Source organism: Cryptotermes secundus, unplaced genomic scaffold (genome assembly GCF_002891405.2).
Source record: "Cryptotermes secundus unplaced genomic scaffold, Csec_1.0 scaffold80, whole genome shotgun sequence".
NCBI classification, from domain to species: Eukaryota; Metazoa; Arthropoda; class Insecta; order Blattodea; family Kalotermitidae; genus Cryptotermes; species Cryptotermes secundus.
In genome coordinates this window covers 227,320-245,808 of record NW_019732856.1, presented here as the reverse complement: position 1 = coordinate 245,808, position 18,489 = coordinate 227,320, and the positions used below count along the sequence as shown (strand labels likewise).

The following is an 18,489-nucleotide window of genomic DNA, read 5'->3' as shown; positions in this document are numbered from 1 at the left end:
AACCTGGGAACAGCAGATGAAAGAGAGTACAGTGGTAGGTGGAATCAGCTGTTGTGTTAACCTTGAGTGTCTTGTGACGTCAATAGCTTGCATCACGTGACCAGTACCACTCCTAACAAAATGGCCGACAACTATATGTCGTTTTGCCAGCGTGCTGTCATCGAATTTCTTGTGAAAGAGGAAATCCCTGCTGCAGAAATTCACCAGATACTTCATTGTGCTTATGGAAGTGTGTGCATGGGTGCGAGCAATGTTCAAAGATGGGAACACCAGCATCAAAGATGAGCCTTGGAGCGGTCGTCCTCGAACAGCCTCAACTGAACGCAACAAGGAAAGAGTGGATGAGATCATTGAAGATGATAGGCGTGTGACTGTGGACACAATAGCCTGAAAACTTGGAATAGGGCACAGTGCAGTACAGGAGATGATTGAAAGCTTGGGCTATAGGAAAGTTTGTGCTCGTTGGGTCCCGCGGTTATTGACTGAAGAAAACAAAGGTCAGCGAAAAGCCATCACCTCAGAACTGCTGCAGAGAGATCGACACAAAGGCGATGACGAAAGGTGACGAAAGCTGGTTTCACCATTTCGAGCCTCAAATGAAACGGCAGAGTATGGAATGACACCATTTGCTTTCTCCATCAAAACAGAAGGCAGNTGAAGATGATAGGCGTGTGACTGTGGACACAATAGCCTGAAAACTTGGAATAGGGCACAGTGCAGTACAGGAGATGATTGAAAGCTTGGGCTATAGGAAAGTTTGTGCTCGTTGGGTCCCGCGGTTATTGACTGAAGAAAACAAAGGTCAGCGAAAAGCCATCACCTCAGAACTGCTGCAGAGAGATCGACACAAAGGCGATGACGAAAGGTGACGAAAGCTGGTTTCACCATTTCGAGCCTCAAATGAAACGGCAGAGTATGGAATGACACCATTTGCATTCTCCATCAAAACAGAAGGCAAAGACAGTGCTATCAGCTGCAAAGGTGATGGGAACAGTCTTCTGGGATGCAGAGGGGTTTATTCTAAACCATTAATGCTGCTCGTTATGTCCAGACGCTGCACAAGCTCCGTCGTGCATTGTGCGATAAACGTCCGGGACGAAACATCATCATCCTGCATGACAACGCTCGCCCCCATGCCGCTCGCCTCACATTGGAAGCAATTGCAAAGATGGGGTGGGAAGTTCTTCCACACCCCTCCTATAGCCCTGATCTGGCACCCTCCGACTACCATCATTTTGGATTTGTGAAGTATCAGCTGCATGGACAACGTTATGAGACAAGGGAGGCGATTCAGAAAGCAGTGCGTCAGTGTCTTTGGATGTCTGGAACGGAATTTTACAGAAGGGGAATTTTGAAACTTCCAGAACGCTGGGAGAAATGTGTACAAAGAAGTGGCGATTATGTGGAAAAATACAGAAAGGTCTGTAGATTGAGGTGGTGTATTTGGTTTGTCAATAATAAATCATGTTACTTTATAAAAAATTGTTGCTCATGACGTTCAGTATGACCCTTGTATTTCTTGAAGACTGATTTCAGTATGTATTTCCGTTTGTGCCATCTTACAAGCATTTTGTCATCATGAGGTTTTCATGCCAAAATTTTGTATGCATTTCTTGAAATATTCAGTTGCTAAACCTTTTCTTCAGATTGAGGGAACTAGACCGTGACGAGTTGTTTGAGAAAGCTAGAGGAGAAATATTGGATGAAATAATCAATCTAAGTCAAGTTTCACCCAAAGACTGGGAAGAACTTCTCATGAAGAAAATGTGGGACAAAGTCTCGATGCATGTATTTGAAAACATCTATCTCCCTGCAGCACAGACTGGCAACACAAGTGAGTTTTTTCTTTCATTTCTCCCAACTCAGTTTTACGATATATAGGGATCATTAACTTTTTACACTCCACCTGATTGAAACTGTGCCTAAAATTTTTTATCCATTAGAGGAAATAAGTTTAAGCATGTGTTATACGTGCATGTCACACATGATAATAAGACGTGCTTTCACTTTATATGAACTTACATTCGCGGGAGGACTTTCAGTACTATTTTAAATATCTTCTATTTAAAAGCAGTATCAGACTCATGTCTTGAATGATTCCCAAGACACTGTATTTGATACAAGGTTTACTATACGGTATATTATAGAAATCTGTATATACCGTAGAATGTGAATTTCTTCATTTGGGGTTTCTGTCAAGCAGTAATCCAGGGTGTTTGACATAGACCACAATTAAATTCTGCAAATATTTCAGGAAATACTGCCAGCAGAAAATTTCATGGACAGTTCTTGAGAGATTGCAGATAATTTCTGTTTGTTCAGGCACATGACAGATTTCTTGGACTGCAGGCTTTAACTGCTATACAGTATGAAAATGAAACACTTCCTTAGTTTTGATTTCAGTTTTCTGTGTTGTGACTCAGGTACTTTTAACACAACGGTTGACATCAAGCTGAAACAGTGGGCAGAACAGCAGTTACCTCAGAAATCAGTGGAATCAGGCTGGGAGGGTTTACAGACTGAGTTTCAGCACTTCATGGAACGTGCAAAGAACAGACCTGATCATGATGGCATCTTTGACAATCTCAAGACAGCTGTTGTGGATGAAGCTATGCGCAGGCATTCATGGGAAGATAAGGTATCTCTTGTGAAGAGTACTGCCTTCTGGGAAGTTATGCCGTGTAGTTTGGTAGACATTTACCCACTTTTCAGAGGCACCACATTCCTCCAAATTGTGAGTAAACATGTACCATACTATACAGCATCACACATGCCAGAAGACAGTAATTTTTTTAGTCACAGCAGTGATAACCTGGAACCCAGTCTCATATCTTTTATGAAGTTTAGTCCTTTTTATTTTATTAGTACATAGATGTTTTAGCTGTATGGTGTTATATCTGATCTGTATTCAAAAGATACCTCAGTCCAATCAAATCGTAGCTGGGACAATCACAACTGAGGTTTGTGTTCATTTTCTTTGTCTCTGTAGAGAAATCAAATAGTCATTACTGCTTCCATTCTCATTTAATTTCAAAATTCATGGTATCTGTCATTCATTGCTATGTAAACTTGGTAGTTGATGTGGTAAGATTAATTACATCGGCAGTAAACACAACTACTACAAAAGTATAGTTTGAATAATAATCAGTAGCCAGAAACATATCACAGCTTAACACAAACTTTTACAGTGAGACTAATCTGTAATTATGTCATATTCTAAAATTAAATTTCAGTCTTGTCAAAATTGTTGTGTCTCAGAAATGAGAAAAATTATCTGCATTTTATATACAAAAATGGCCTAGACAATGCCGATCTGACCCTCTGTAGCACATTCTTAAAAACATCTTACTCTGTCATAGCTTCTTAGGCTTCTCCAGTTCCATTGAACAAGCTTAATTGGTTGATTCACATTGAATTTTGTTGTAATGTTGCTCGTGAAGCTTGACGGCTTTCCACAGGTGTCTGACCATTGCTTTAGCATCCCAGAAGTTTATCACCAATTTGATTATTGTTACCAGTATATTCTTGACTATGTCCTCCATCTGAATGGACTCCAACTCATCTAAAGATTTCTCTAACATTGTCTGGTCTTTTGAACTGTTCTTTTTTCTCTACATTGCTTGGACTTGGTTCAGATACTTGAGTCCTGCTGTTGTCCATGGTCATCTTCCATTGCCTTCTCCTCAGATTCCTTCGGATCGGCTGCCTTGGGGCTTTATTACTTTCACTTGTCTCTGTATTATCCCATTCCTTTCAGCTTCTTGGTATTTTAAGAGGAGGGAAGCCCCTCATATTAGGTTCAGCATATCTTCAGAAGCTTTCAGCACCTGAAGAGAACACAGGATTTGACTGCCAGGGTTGTGACCATTTTTCGAAAATTTTCTGTGCTTCCAAGCTGTCCTACTCAGCCTGGAAAAACTGTGGGACGTAACAAACACTGTACAGCACTGAGCCTCAAAGTTTTCTAGGATGTACTGAATAGGAACAGACAGTGAATCTAGTGAATGATCTGGGAATATCACTGGTGGTGCTTTTCACAGTCACCACAAACAATCACTGCACATCTGCAAACTGAGAAAAATCTGACATCCTGCACATCATCACATACTACTTGGAGGAAGTGACAAATATATACAGAACTGTAAATAGATGACTTGAAGATTGAAAAAAACATTAGTTCAGTAGGGGACTTTTGTGGTTATGGTGATGAGCCTTTACATTCCATTATCAGAGATTTTCTTGACCATCTAAATAACAGACAGATGCTCAACGAGGACTCTGTACCACATATTCAGTCAGCTGGCTAGCTAGCAGTTAAGTATTGTAATTTGAACTGACATTATATAACTTTCCAGGCATCAGAGATGTTGCGAGTGATACAGTTGAACACACTGGAGGACCGGTCAGTGAATGAGAAACAGCACTGGGATTCGGCTGTGAAATTTCTAGAGAACAGTGTCAAGGAGAAACTTCAGGTCAGTATCTTGTTCTAGAAGGCAATTATTATCATTCTGCTAACTCGTTATGTCCGTCTTCAACCATTTCCATGTTGTTTATGGAACATTCCATAACTATGTGCTGTCTCAGTCATTTATTATATTCTGCATACAACTTGAAGTAGTTGCTGTTATATCATGTTGTGCACATTCTGCAGGCAAAATGTGAAGTTAACCCTGAGCATAATTAATTAAGCAGCATGCCATGAAAACATATGGGAGAGTGGAGTTACCCATTGGATAGGAGGTCAGGTGGGCCACAGAGGCAGTCTGGATGTCATGGTAAAGAGAAAAAAATCTTACCTTTGCAGGGAATAGAACCCAAATTCCTCAGCCATCCATCCTATAGCCCTGTCACTATAATGACTGAGCTTTCCTAACTTCCATATTCTGCAGGTGTACATGGAGAAGTATTACATATATTTGAGTTTAATGAAGTGATAAATTTGAATTTCAATAAGGAAAATAGTAGTAGAGCACTCCATAACAAGAAGTGTAAACTGTCGCAGTGCATGACCCGGCAGCCTCATGTGAACAATTTACAGAGCTGTGTAATGGCTTGAGTAGTTAATTGGTGACTTCTTACTGTAGTGTTGTGTGTTCATTCTCAAGGCCATTTGTGTGGAACCTGTGGATGAAGTGATGCTGGATCATGTTTTTCTCAGAGTACCTCAGTTACCGCCTGCCAGTCATTACTTCATCAGTGCTCCTTACTCATTTGCTGTCATTCTTAACATCAGGGGCTTATAACAATATACTTTTTTGAGGCTGCAGTACATTGAGAGACTGTCTCATCTCACACCTGTTCTTATTGTTGATGTTCTTGCTGCTGCTATCATTATTATTGTTAAATGGCTATACTGACCACTTCCATCAGTCATCTGTTGTCCTGGAAGTGATTTTTCTGTATTACAGAGCATCCAGACTGGCTCTGGGGCTCTCACAGCCTCCTATCCAATGAGTACGGGGGACTCTTTCCAAGAGGATAAAGTGGCCAGGTTGTGAAGCTGACCACTCACTTTGAACTAATGTCAGCGTTAAGGATGGGGGAGCATAGTGGTTAATTAATTAAGCACAGGGATAACTTTACCTTTGACTTCTACCTTACATTTAAAATGAAAACAAGTTCTGGATTACTGCAGTAAGGGCTAGGATCTGTGAATATTTTTGTGTTCAGGCAACAGAGATGATTCTGCGAGAGATGTTTGGCCCAGGAGCAAAGGAGAGATGGCTGTACTGGAAGTACCAAACTGAAGATCAGATTAAAAGAAGTCATGTGAAGAATGAATTGGAGAAGTTTCTGTTAGCAGATTATGTGAGTTCAACATAAGATAAGTAAGGTGTCATGGTTAGCTCTCTTGGCATGGAGACTAGCAACACTGAGGTGTCATGGTTAGCGGTCTTAGCATAGAGACAGGCTCTGCTGAGTTTGTATGTATGCGGATTACCTAACTCAAGTCAGATGGTTAGCACTTCTGGAGACTAGCTGTGCTGAGGTTAATTGTGGTTTTCCATAGTCCCTCTAGGTAATGTTAGACATTATAAAACTGCAGGTTAGAGTCTTATTAAATAAACCAAGACATTAAGAAAATAAGTGAGAAAATTCTGATTTAAAGTTGAAACTCAGAGAATCAGTTTTGTTAAACTTGTACTGATGATATTGGAATGTGTTCTTTTGCCTAGGATAAGAATGTAACAGCTATGGTTAATTTCTAGATTGTACTGATGATAATGGTATATGTTCTTTTATCTAGGATAAGAATTTAGCAGCCATAGCTAGTTTCCAGAAAACAGTGTGCATAATATAAAAAAGATGCCACTTTAATGCGAAGGCACATCATTTTGCTATGTTGTATATGGACATGGTGGTAATATTAGCTAAGTATTGAGCATCTTGAAAATTACGAATTGAATAATATAATTTTTGGTCACCCTGCACATAGCAAAATGATAGTTTTGGTAAAAGTTTCAACTTGTAGCTCAGCACTTGCAGCCACTTTCAAGCTGCTGGCTGAAGAGATTGATGTTTCTTATTCTTTTGCTGACATACCTGCAATCCAAAAGTTCCTGAAATATACTAATAAAAACTATTACGTCTTACCTGGATCTTATTCTGCACCATCACCTTCAAAGTAGTCCCCTTGGGAGCGCATACACCGATCCCAGTGTTTCTGCCACTTTTGAAATGCATCCTGGAAGTTTTTCTTTGTTAAGGAGCTTAGTACCATCTGCGTTTCCGCTTGAATTTCCTCAACTGTATCAAATCTTCGCCCCTTCAACTTGATTTTCATCTGGGGGAAGAGAAAGAAGTCACATGGAGCTAAGTCTGGTGAGTATGGTGGGCAGAGAACAACTTCCATCTTGGTACCCAGTCGTTCGTGCACCACTTCTCTGGGTGTTTTCTCCTCATGTCCTCCCTCAAATGCCTTAGAACATTGCGATAGAACTCTTTATGACTGTCTGACCAGGAGGGACAAACTTGTTATGAACAATCCCGTTAATATATAAAAAAAAAAAACAGATCAACATGGACTTAATGTTGCTCTTGACTTGTCAAACTTTTTTTGGCCAAGGTGAAGAAGGGCTCTACCATTGCAAAGATTGCTGCTTACTTTCAGGGTCGTAGCCATAAACCCAACTTTCGTCACCAGTGACAACCTTCGAAAGAGTTTGGATCCTCTTGAAGCTGTTGTTGAAGTTCCCTGCAGACTTCCAAGCGATGCTGCTTCTGTTCATTTTGCAGCAGTCATGGCACAAACTTCGCTACAATCCTCATGTTCAGTTCCTCTGACAAAATTCGTTGACGTGTACCATAACTTAGTCCCAAGGTGTTACAGAGGTCTTGGATGGTCAATCTACGATCTTGCAGAATCAGATCCCTAACGACATTTTCTGGTGTGCCAGTTGATGGCTGTCCCGAACGATCGTCATCATCAGTCAATGATCGGCCATTTTTGAAACGCTTATACCAGTTGTAAGTTTGTGTCTGGCCTAAAATATTGTCACCAAAAGCCTGCTTCAACATTTGGTGTGTTTATGCAGCGGTTTTCCCAAGTTTAAAACAAAACTTTATACAGACACCACTCAACTTGATGGCGCTTGCCACACTTATTCAAGAAGGGTGTGTGGGGAGACACGTAGCAGTATTTTGATGTACTCATAACCATTCGTGCACAAAATTCAAATTTCGGGAACTTTTGGATTGCACCACATGTGTGCTGCACAAACTGTCTCTAGTAAAAAACTGTTATCGTGAACTTTGATGTCACACAGACAGCTAGAGTCTTTGTTATGCCATACATGAATGGAAGGGATCAAAAGTGTGTTTAACCCAAATTAATCTGAAACTGTCTCCAATCTACTGTCAATGATTTGCTTTCATGAAACCACAGATCACAGCTAGTTTTCTTGTTGGTACAGTGACTACAGCACAACTATACTTGAACCACTCCATGAACCAGGAGTGTCAATGTGATAGTAATGTACACTGTTACACTATAATTAGATTCTATTTTCAGCATAATTCCAGTATACAGTTACTGGTGGGAAATCCAGATATACTTGGTTAATATTTACTCATCAGATGGCAGTGGACTGATGTAAATATGCTATATGTGTACAGTGTTACAGAATTTTATTAATATGATGTATTACTTTTATGGAGAATTATCTTATTGTTTTGGTTTAGAAATAATACTTTTCTAATATCTCATAACTCCATTTTGCAGTACAAATCCATTCTAATTTTTTTAAAAGAGTTTGTTTGTTGAAGGTACACAAATTTCTTCAAGCATATAAATTCTGTCACAGAGTTATGTTTCCTGATAATGCCAGTACAATAAGGGTACGTTGATGACAAGCAATCTCTCAATGTACTTTTAGGAATGTCATCATAATTAGCTTTCATTAACCAGTTACAAAAGCTCTTTTTAGGTTCTCTGAGTTATATACATTGAGCTCATAAGTTATGCTCAGCCATTACCATCTTGAAGACGACAAGGAACCAAGGACCTCTGGCACAGGGTCCAAAACCTTGACCACATTCTGATTATGTAAAACCAAAATGCATATGTAGAATTAATTGAGAGTATGTTGTATTCCAGAAGCACCCTCCATCCCTGAGTTATGATGAGATAATGACAGTCAGAAAACTCATGGAGCGGAACAATATAGATGTGGACAGTGAATACATTCGTGAGACTTGGCATCCAATTTACAGGAGACATTTTCTGAAACAGAGCCTGGCACGTGCATATGACTGTCGCAAGGGCTACTACTTGTACCACCAGGGACTGGAGTCAGAGGTGAGATAAGCCTGTTTTGTTCATAAGAGGATAGAAATTAGAATGGGTCTGTGTATTGTGTGGATGAGAGTAAAAGGAACTGAAAGCTGTTGAACACAGCGATTTGGATGCATTATATAGAGTGTTTGGTGGCTTTATGTCAGTACTTAGGATATTATTTCTAAGGTCATTCCCAGTCATAAATTTAGTTTTAATATGGGTCCACGTATCAGTGGTTAAGGAGGTATGGATGTTTCCTGTTATTTTGATGAGCCTGTGTGAGCAAAAATGTTCAGATGGAGGCTTGCTTACTAGTACTGCTCTTGCTAGCCCAGACTATACTCAGGTTGTACATGTGTTGTATCAGACTGTTACTTACTCTGAATATTCCATTTATATTTTCAAATGAATACACAACTGTACATTTTGCATGGTTTTTTGTAATGACAATGCAAATACTGCAGTTGAAGAATATCAGTGTTTATTTCCACAGTGAAGAATTTCAGATAGTACTGTTCATCAACCAGTTGCATGAAAATGGCTAATTTCCAAGATTGTTGTCATCAGCTAAACATCTAACGTAGCAGAATGTGGAAAAGGAAGAAATGGCACAGGGCAAGCCACACATTTTTTTTATTGCTAGTGGGGTGGGACTAACTCCCTTGTACTGCGGCCACTTTTGGCCTATTGTACCGGCCCCAGATGATAGGTGAGGGTGATTGTTGAGCAATTGGTGGAATGAAGATTGGCAGGGGAAACCGAAGTACTCGGAGAAAACCTGCCCCAGGGCTACTTTGCCATCACAAATCCCAGTTGACCTAACCCGGGATAGAACCTGGGCCGCCGCGATGGGAAACCAGTGACTAACCGCTTGAGCTATGGCGCGGCCCGAAAGCGCACATTAGTGCTTGAAGAATTTCCACATGGCTTCAAGTCTTTTGTATGAGAGTCTAGCAAACATTAAGCAATGAAGGACTATTTGTATCGTATCCAAAGAATGCAACATCTTGAACCTGGGGACCAGAACTCCCAGTTGTGGGCCTTATGAAAATTCACAGAGCAATTACTTTTAACATTATTTTTTTGAGAATGTGTGGTGTTGAATCATTGGTCAACATTTTGTTGAACCATAATGTCTTACAGGAACGTCTGCCATATCGTAACTATTATAACGATTTTGCAAAATGAACTGCCACCCCTGTAAGCACGGTTACAGAGTACTTCCAGCATGATAGGGCATCCCCATATTCAGTAGACACATGGTACAACAGTTCCCTGACTTGCATATTGTCTGTAATTATCCAGAGAAATGACCACTATGGTCACTGAATGTCACTTCACAAAATTTCCTTATACTGGGTCACACAAAAGTGTGGTACATATGAATGCAGTGTAGACAGAAGAGAGGAAATGTTTCGTCAAATTTTTGGTGCTGCAAGAAGCACGAATGACCTGAATGTCCTACTTAAGTGTACACATTCTGTGGTGAAATGAACCAGAATATGTATCCAAACTGATGGTGGTCATTTTTCACATTAAATTGAATTTATCGCGTTTGATCCCGGGTCTGGTCAAGTGGGATTTGTGGTGGACAAAGTGGCGCCAGGGCAGGTTTTCTCCGAGTTCTTCGGTTTCCCCTGCCAATCTTCATTCCACCAGTTGCTCCACAGTCGCTCTCACCTATCATCTGGGGATGGTACAATAGGCCAGAAGTGGCTGCAGTGCAAGGGACTTAGTCCCACCACACTAGCAATAAAAAAAAATTGAATTTACACTAATCTATTTTTTTTTTAAATAAAGCTTAATTATGTCTGTTTAAATCATCTTGAATTTCAGATATGCATAGCTTCCTAACTGCCGAGAGTTGGGTCCTTGTTTGTGTGATGTTTCTGGCTGGGAATGACTGCATGAATAGATTCTGAAATACTGACATACAGTCTTCACAGCTGGGGAGGGGGTTGGATTTTCAGGATTAATGGTATATTTCTCACCACTACTGTGCATGGAATTGTGCTTCCCACCGTCATATCCACTAATTACCTTTCTGTGTGGGGGGATAAGTGGCTTGAGCATAAGGCTGACCAGTCACTTCATCTAGGTCCAAATTTAAGAATACACTGAGCTTTATATACTAGTATTTGTAAATGACTAATATGAACATAATGTAATTGTGATTTTTTGTTCTCATGTCAGCTGTCTTACTTCTTACAAAACTACATCATATGTACAGGTGGATTGTGCTGATGTCGTTCTCTTCTGGAGGATTCAGCAAGTGCTCAAGGTGACAGCCAATGCGCTCAGGCAGCAAGTCATGAACAGAGAAGGTGAGCATGAAGTGAGGAAGTGTTGAATCTGAGTCGAATCAGGGGCATAGCAAAGTTATAGAAAATTTGAAAAGATAATTCTGTACCTCAGGATGGCTGAAGTACATAAAATTGTGCCATCTCCTGAGCCCTAGTACTTCTGTGGTACAGATATAAACCATTGTGTTTCGAGGTCTACAAACTTAATTTCATTTGGCATGAGGAATAATTGCCACAACAGTGGAATAAACTGGTTGGCATAATGGTAACACTCAACTTATATTCGGGAGGTGTTTGGTATTAATCTTGGCTGGACAATGGCTATCCTGATAACAATTGTTTTTGGTTTTATTCAGTCCCACCAGGCAGATTCTGGGAGGGAAACCAGCCATATCCTGATGATTTTTTTTTTGTTTTCTTCAGTCCTTCCAGGGAAATGCCAGGATAGTATCCTGATTATCCCAAAGCTGCTTTCTTCATCATGATTCCTGTCTCATCCTACCATTCAGCACTATATAGTCTAGTTACCTACAGTCAACGTACCTGCTGTTTTACCCTCAGGGAAACAGCCCCCAGTACCCGTTGTTTTGGAGGCTAAGTGGGTCCTATAGCCAGTTTGAATATTATGGAAAAGAAAAAGATGACTGGCCCCTGCCAGGAATCAAACCTCAACTCCACTGTCGCTATATAAATTGAGCTGTCACGGCTCTTCTGTTGTTATGTACTTTACCAACTTATGCTGAGTTAAATGATTCATGTTCTTTACCCTTCTACAATCTGTATGAAGATATGGTGGAAACATTTTCCTGTGCTTTATTACTAATGTAGCACGTCGCTTGGATAAAGAGATCAAAGATGTTCTGGAAGATTACAGCCAAGACGCAGAGAAGAAATTGAAACTGCTGACTGGACGAAGAGTTACACTGGCAGAAGAACTGAGTAAGTTGCCATCTTGTTTAATATGAGCAAACATGTTACTACATTTGTAAAGTCATTCTACCATCTGTGCATACATTCAGGCATGTTTGTTTGAAAACAGATGTTTGTTAGATGTTGGTATGAGAGACCCATTAAAATTAAAATTTTTTGAGACATGCACATATTCTTGGGTCATGTGTTGAACTGTTATTTTAAAACGATTGCAGGAGGAGACCTGATATAAAGTTATCAGAGTTGCATTTTGTCTATGAGAAAGCCCTAATTTTGCAGCTTTAAAAATAAAGGGTTCATAGGAATATAGATTTTACATAAAAGCAGTGTCATAAGAAATCAGTATTTTTTCTTATGGTGTAGTGAGATAATTTGGGCTTCACCATGTGAACTACAAAAATTAAAAATACCAAAATTAATTATGCTATATGTCATCTCAGGATCTACAAAGACTATGCACTAGATAGTTATTCAGAATAATCTTTTCAGCTTTGGTGACAGTGTTGCAAATATATGCAAAACAATAGTGGGAAAATATCTGAATAAAGTTGTTTTCATAATCTAAAGGGCTGGAATTGGTGATAATTATTCTGGCGTCATCTGCAAAAAGAACCAATAAAGGTCCCAGAATTGATCCCTGGGAAAACCATTATTAACTTTGTCCCATTCAGAATGAATATGCCAATTATTAATTACAACTCTCTGGTATCTATTTTTGAGGTAGGATTTTATCAATGCATTGGCCTTAGCAATTATTCCATAAAATTCCAGTTTAGATAGTAAAATATAGTTGACACAGTCAAAAGCTTTCTTCAAATCATAGAAAATGCCACAAAGTAATATTTTATTATTAAGTGCATTTTATATTCCATTAATTAATTTATATGAGGCTATTTCTGTAGATGAATTACTCCTAAAACCTTATTCATTTGCTAATATTCTGTTACTCATTATACAACTGTGTAGGTGCAGTCTTGCATATGTAACCTTTTCAACAACTTTTGAAAAGGATGTTAGTAATGATATAAGTCTGTGGTTAGTCATATTTATCTCCATTTTTAAATAAGGGTTAATTTCTGAATATTTCAACCAAGTGGGGAAGACACCGGTTGAAAGAGTTCTGTTACAAATATAAGTTAATGGAGTGCTAATGAGGCCGGTCACGGTAGCCGAGTGGTCTAAGGCATGCAATGTCTTCGCTCGATCAGAAGCTGGGATCATGGGTTCGAATCCCACTCAGGGCATGGATGTTTGTGTGCGTTTGTCTGTGTTTGTCTACAGGTAGAGGCCTTGCGACGAGCTGATCACTCGCCCAAGGAGTCCTACCTTGTGTGTAAGATTTAGAAAAACCGAAGTGAACGGAGTTCATGGAGGTAGGCCTAGGCCCACTGGGGCTGTAGTGCCGGTGGGGGAGTGCTAATGAAAGGCACGCCAATTTTTAAATTTTAACCAAAATTTCATCATACCCATTAGAATTTTTTGGTTTTAAAAACTTAATTTATTTTCAATTTCTTTAGTAGAGGTATGGTTGAATTTAAATTTAGGGGAGTTGTGTAAGCTTGAGACAGATAATTCAAATATTTGTCAGTATCAGACTCTATAATGTGGCCAACATTTGCATTATTGGTATTGATTTTGCCAGCTATAGTTAGAAAATAATTATTTAAAGACTCTATAATCATATTAGAATTATCAGTTAATTTCCCATTAGTATTTAAAAACTGTAAGCCTGCAATTTTAATTTTTCTCTCCAGGTGTTTTCATTTTGTTATTAGAATTAGAAATTAACGTATTAAAATGAAGATTTTAATTGTGCAGTATGTTTTATAATATTATTTTAGGTTTGGATCATTACTATTCCTAAGAGCTATGTGCTGACATGAAATCTTTATACCACATTTCATCCAAGGAATATATTTAGTTTTAATTTTAACTTTTTTTTTTTTTGTAGAATATTCTTAGATAAGTATTAAGAAAGGAGTTGAATATGTATAAACATCCAGATCGACAAAAACATTGTCTAGAGTTTCATAACTTAATTGAATCAAAAACCCATTCATGGAGGACTTCCTAAATTTCCTTACTAATTGGGTGCAACTGTTATGTGTTTGTGAGTTAAATATTATTTATGTATATAATCTGTCCATCATGATCAGACAGACTATTAGCATTCTTTGCAATTTTGAATATTGTATGTCCCTTATGTTATTTCATGCATAAACAAATCTGACATATTAACTGCACAGTCATTATGTTATCGACACAGCTAATACATGACATACATGACACTTCACTGAGACATAATTCGTTTCTCTTTGTATTTAATTAAATATAGAGCACCATAAAAGATGTTACCTATTTTTTATGAGATGTGAGATGTTCTATAGGATTAGCCATCTAAGGGAAAATTGTTCAAAGATAGCTTCAATAGAGTAAGTTTTATAACTGATTTATGTGGATCCAAATTAAATTTGTATGACTTCTAGTTAGGAGATCCCATATGGAATATGTTATAAAAAGTACATTAAATAGTTTTGGGGTGCAACATGGAGCTCAGATTGCTAGCTGGACAGACAAGCATGAGAGGCCTGTAATGATGGAGGAGATATGTTACATGGACATGCTGTGGAATGTGGAAGTCATATCGTGTACACATTTTTGTTTACTTTTTCAGAACGAGTTCGGCAGATCCAAGAGAAACTGGAAGAGTTTATTCAAGCTCTTAACCATGAAAAGTAGTGAAATGAAATGATGTACAGGCTTCTGTAATGCACCTTTGTAACTGAGCTTTAAATACTAACACAGTTGCAGTTTGCACAATAACAAGAATTGTTATATAACTATTGTAAATTTTCTTCATGTGTTCATAAATATAGATAAGACTAATGAGACATGTATACAGACATAACATCCTCTGGCTCTATAGTGACAAGAGATATAAGATAGTTATATATTTGTGCTAGAACCTTTCAGTATGATCTTAGGTGTCCAGTTTTGTTTAAAATAAGTAAAAGAGAAGACACATGAATGTGTGTGGGTCCACAAATACATATTCGTACAAGTGGAAGACATTTCATTCATGCAAGGAATGGAATGAATATACAAGTAGTAAAATCCAAACTCCATGAGGCAGAATTCCTCTTGAGAAGCTAATTGATGCTCAGCTACTTTAGAAATTCCTTGACTTTTATGGAAAGTTCAGTATCATTTTTAAAAGAATCCGCTAAAGGTCTCTATCCTGGGCCACATTAATGCAGTCCACATCTTCCCACCCTTTTTATTTAAGAATCATTTAAATTTTACTGCTTGACAGTCAACGGGAATCATATCTTTCATATTTTTATTCACCACTGAGCCTCCTTTCTTCCTTTCCTCTGTCCTATTCATGCCTTTATATCATTCTTCATTTCTTTGTTAAACAGTGAATTACATTAGATCATTATCATTCAGATGGCACAGTTTTGAACATGGGGCTGTCACCTCGATAATTATATGAAAACTATGATGACCTGAGGACATAACATATACACAAACAGTCATGAACATTCATTACAGAGTGAACAAGAAATGTTTCACCAAACTTTGGGATAGGGTTCCACACACTGAAATAATGAAAAAAAGTATATATGAACATGTGTCCGTAACAGTTGCATTTTGAATTTTAGAACATTTGAGGACAATAGCCTGTCTATACCTTCCAGTTTTCCTGATTGTTTATAGAACACTGTCTTGTTCTCTGGAAAGGCAGTCATGAATTAGTGTGTCTCGTACCCCGCAGAGACATCAGAGCTGGTGTGCCTCATGTACCATGCAAAGGTACTCGTTAGTACATGTCTTGTACCATGTGGAGGCAGTTGCCAGTCATTGTTTTACATTTTGTAAGTCAGTTGGTGTGATGGTCAAATTGTGTTGTTCTGGTCACAATGGCAAATAATGATGGAAAGTATGGTTTGGCAGATGGAAGTATGAGAGAAGCAAATTGTCTTTATCAAGAATGGTTTCCTGGAAACGAGCATGTTCAGTGGGATTCATCAGCATTTCAGAGACAGTGGAGCATTTGTATTGAACTGAACAGGCCAAGGAAGGCTGTTATCAGGGAGTACTGCTGATTTGGAGGAGAGGGTGTTGCACCACATGGAAGAGGAACCTGGGACTAGTGCAAGGACTGCAGCTGCAAAGAGAGTCTTTCAAAACACAGCTGCATGGATGTTGCATGAAGATCTACTGTATACTTACCATCTTAATGGGTTCAAGCCCTTACCCTGCTGACTGTCCCAAAAGATCTGTGTTCAACCTGACTTCTTCAAAAATATGCAACCATTTCACATCTTGTTCACCAATAAAGCAGGATTTACGCATGACAGCATTACCAGCTTCCATCATACTTGTGTAGGCAGATGAAAACCCCCATGCTATTTTGCAGTTGAGGCATCAACATCAATTTCAGATTAATGTTTTGGCAGGTGGGGGATTGGCTAATAGGATCATGTTTTGCCAAGAAGACTCACAACAGCAGCATACCATATTTTCTTGGTAAATGTTCTATCAGAGCTAATGGAAGATGTACTTCTACAAGTATTAAATCACATGGTTCATGCATGCTGTGGCTTCAGCTAATTTCCTCATTCATGTTAGACGATACCTTCGGTGAAAAGTAGATGGGTTGAGGTGGGCCAATTCCATGGCCCTCATGCTTACCAAACCTCAATCCAGTTGTTTTTTTTTGGGGGGGGGGGGCTTTGAATGTTTAGTTTGTAAAAGTTCAGTCCATGATGTAGCAGAGTTCCAGCAACATGTGGAGAATGCATGTGGTACAATTAGAGGAAGGTCAGAATTTTTAAACATCTACAGCAGTCTGTGAAGCACCATGCTGAGCTCTGTGTGGAGATCGGAAACTGTAATTTTGTAACCATGATCCCTACTTCTGTAGCAAAAGAACAGGGTTTATTTTATACCTATATAAAATAAGGTTTATCATATTTCTTCAGTTAGGGATGGTGTAACTTGCAATTTATATTTTCGCAAGCAACAAAAATCCTTTTAATTCTGAGTAATAGAAACAAAAAACTCTAGACTAACAGTTAATAAATTGCCACCAAGTCAAATTGAATCTATAACCTGTAAGTGATGTAGGATAACTTTGCATAACTACAATCAGAGCAAAAGCTGCCTTTTTCATGTGTAACTAGACTATGATTTGTTCCCATGAAGTTTCATATACTTTATATGTGGGAAGGAAATTAAAATGCAATATTATGGATGGCACATTTAACAAGAAACACTTTTCAAACCACATCTATGAAAGTGGCACCTCACTGTTAATTTAATCCAACAAAAGATCAATTACAAAACTGTAGCTATACCCATTAGAGGTAGTACTGTCTACAATCTGTAAGAAAGATGTCATGATACTAGAATGAACATCCAGTCACAACAAAAAGCAACCTTAAAAAGCTTCAGTGTATTGCTGTGAATATTTTTGAATCAATACATTCCTTCTGCTGTAAAATTTTAAGAATCTGAAACAATCCACTCTTATAATTTCTAGACACAAAAATCAAGCAAGTGACACTAGTGCCTTGCATTTTTGCTAAACCAACCTTTAATTATTAAACATTTTTCTGTAGTTCAATTACTATCTCTTAACTGTCAGTTGCATAGTTCTTTCCATGGAGACTACCGTATGTCCAAAAAGTATCCGACTTTATTTTTTTCCGCTGTAAGTAATGGCCAAAGGGGTGGGGAAACTGAGCGTAGTAGTAGAAGAGACTTTCATGTGCATGTGCGATTTTTTGCTGACTTGCAACACTGCCGGATGTGTCTGTGGCTGCCAGATAGCGAAGTGGTGTAACACGTGTTCATCGCATTCTCGTTTCGCTGAAGATGACAGAACGCTTGGAGCAGCGATACTGCATTAAGTTTTGTCAGAAACTTGGGGATACCCAAGCTGAAACAATTCGCAAAATTCAGCAGGCTTTTGGCGATGATGCAATGTGGGTCACTCAAATTAAAGAGTGGTTCAACCGCTTTAAACATGGCTGTATGTTGGCGGACAGTGAGCAGTGTTCCGAGAGACTGTCAACGAGCCGAAATGCTGATATCATTGAAAAAGTGTGGACGCTGATCATGGAGGACCGTTGTTTGGCCATCCGTGAAGTTGCTGATGAGGTTGAGATCAGCAGAGGTTCCACAAACACAATTTTAACTGAGGATTTGGGCACGCGAAGAGTGGCGGCAAAATTTGTGCCCAAGCTGCTTGTGCTGGAGCAGCAACATCTCCGCCTTGAGGTTGTGCAGGACATGCTGGAGTGCGCCAACAGGGATCCTGAGTTCCTGAAGACTGTGATCGCTGGTGACGAGTCATGGGTGTACGGATATGACCCGGAAACCAAGGTCCAGTCGTCACAATGGAAGCATCCAACATCCCCGAGGCCCAAAAGAGCATGACAGGTTCAGATCAATGTGAAGGTGATACTG

At 39.0% G+C, this 18,489-nt stretch overlaps 1 protein-coding gene across 6 annotated transcripts in view; it reads left to right on the top strand.

Annotated features, from left to right (window-relative positions):
- The window catches only part of LOC111867736 (dynamin-like 120 kDa protein, mitochondrial), a 41,476-nt gene extending 26,567 nt beyond the window's left edge, over positions 1–14,909 (top strand). For all 6 annotated transcript variants that reach the window (XM_023857845.2, XM_023857840.2, XM_023857841.2 and 3 more), the window contains 8 exons: positions 1,647–1,834; positions 2,424–2,638; positions 4,356–4,475; positions 5,674–5,811; positions 8,600–8,800; positions 11,010–11,103; positions 11,911–12,021; positions 14,687–14,909. In XM_023857845.2, the coding sequence (XP_023713613.1) occupies positions 1,647–1,834; positions 2,424–2,638; positions 4,356–4,475; positions 5,674–5,811; positions 8,600–8,800; positions 11,010–11,103; positions 11,911–12,021; positions 14,687–14,751 (1,132 nt within the window). In that variant the 3' untranslated portion in view covers positions 14,752–14,909. The remainder of the gene's footprint in view (positions 1–1,646; positions 1,835–2,423; positions 2,639–4,355; positions 4,476–5,673; positions 5,812–8,599; positions 8,801–11,009; positions 11,104–11,910; positions 12,022–14,686) is intronic.
- The last annotated feature ends 3,580 nt before the right edge of the window (positions 14,910–18,489 follow it).